This window comes from Fonticula alba (assembly GCF_000388065.1).
Source record: "Fonticula alba strain ATCC 38817 unplaced genomic scaffold supercont2.2, whole genome shotgun sequence".
Lineage (NCBI taxonomy): Eukaryota > Rotosphaerida > Fonticulaceae > Fonticula > Fonticula alba.
In genome coordinates this window covers 1,784,425-1,785,674 of record NW_009242972.1, presented here as the reverse complement: position 1 = coordinate 1,785,674, position 1,250 = coordinate 1,784,425, and the positions used below count along the sequence as shown (strand labels likewise).

At 69.0% G+C, this 1,250-nt stretch overlaps 1 protein-coding gene across 1 annotated transcript in view; it reads left to right on the top strand.

Moving 5' to 3' along the window:
* Window positions 1–701: 701 nt before the first annotated feature.
* Window positions 702–1,250, top strand: part of H696_01401 (hypothetical protein) — a gene marked incomplete at both ends in the record, with an annotated part of 1,944 nt that continues 1,395 nt past the window's right edge. The window contains 2 exons of the mRNA XM_009495297.1: window positions 702–844; window positions 974–1,088. Of these exons, the coding sequence (XP_009493572.1) occupies window positions 702–844; window positions 974–1,088 (258 nt within the window). The remainder of the gene's footprint in view (window positions 845–973; window positions 1,089–1,250) is intronic.

Here is a 1,250-nt window from a genome sequence, read left to right as displayed (position 1 = left end):
CCTCCGCCCCCTCCCCCCGCGGACTTCCTCGTGCTCTTGGCCGGGCTCCAGGCCAACAACAAGAAGAAGCGTTGGTTTACCATCGACGAGCACCTGCCCGAGCTGGTGATCGTCCCGCCGAACTCCGACTTCCACAAGGACCCCTTCTACCTCAGCGGGCACATCATCCTGCAGGACAAGGCCAGGTGCGGCGGGCCTTTCTTTCCTGCCCCTCCCCGCCTCCTTCCCTCTCCTTCTCTCTCTCTCTCTCTCCCGCTCGCTTGCTCGCCCCACAGTCGCCCAGGCCATCTGCCTCCTCTTGTTTGGCTTTCGCTGGCTGTGTGCGTGCGACATTTTGACCCTCCGCGCCTGGACATCGTCCCACCGGCGCCGGGGTTGCAGTTGCTTCCCGGCTCGGGCTCTCGCCGCGCCGGCCGGCTCGGAAATCATCGACGGCTGCGCGGCCCCCGGCAACAAGACCACCCACCTGGCGGCCCTGTCGCGCGGCACCGGCCGCGTGTACGCCTTCGACGTGGACCAGCGCCGGCTCAACACCCTGATTGTGCGTGCGCGTACACACCGGCGCCTGGGGGCCCGGCGTCCCCTGGCGTCTTTGCCGACACCCCGTCCGGTGACTGACCCCCGCCGCCCCCCCCCCTCTCTTCCCCCCTCGGCTGCTGTTGGACCTCCCTGCGGCAACGGGGCCCGACAAAAAAAAGACCATGACCAAGCGCGCCGGCGGCCTCGACTGCATCACCCCGATTCACACGAGCTTCCTGGATGTGGACCCGCTGGACGCCAAGTATGCCAATGTCACGCACATCCTGCTGGACCCTTCGTGCTCGGGGTCCGGCATTGTGTCCCGGTGCGTGTGGCCCCACAAGCCCGTCACAGCCTTGCCCCATGTGGGTTTGCACCTGCCGCCGGTCTGGTATTTACCCGTGCCCCGCCGGCCGCCGCCGGTCCCCCCCCCCATTGTCGGCCGACCCGCCAGCATGGATGCCCTCGTTGACGAGGAGGAGGTCACCGATCCGGCTCGCCTCGAGGCGCTGGCTGCCTTCCAGGAGAGTGCCATCGCCCATGCCATGCGGTTCCCGGCCATTCAGCGGGTACGTGTGCCGCCCCAGGGCCCGGCTCCCTCTCCCCCCTCTCCCTCCCTCTCTCTCTCTCTCTCTCTGCCCCCCTCGGCCCTGTGCGCCCTTGCCCGCGCGCTAACGGACACCCATCGGCCGTGCTGCCCCCCCCCCCCCCCCCTCCCCGACGTGCAGATC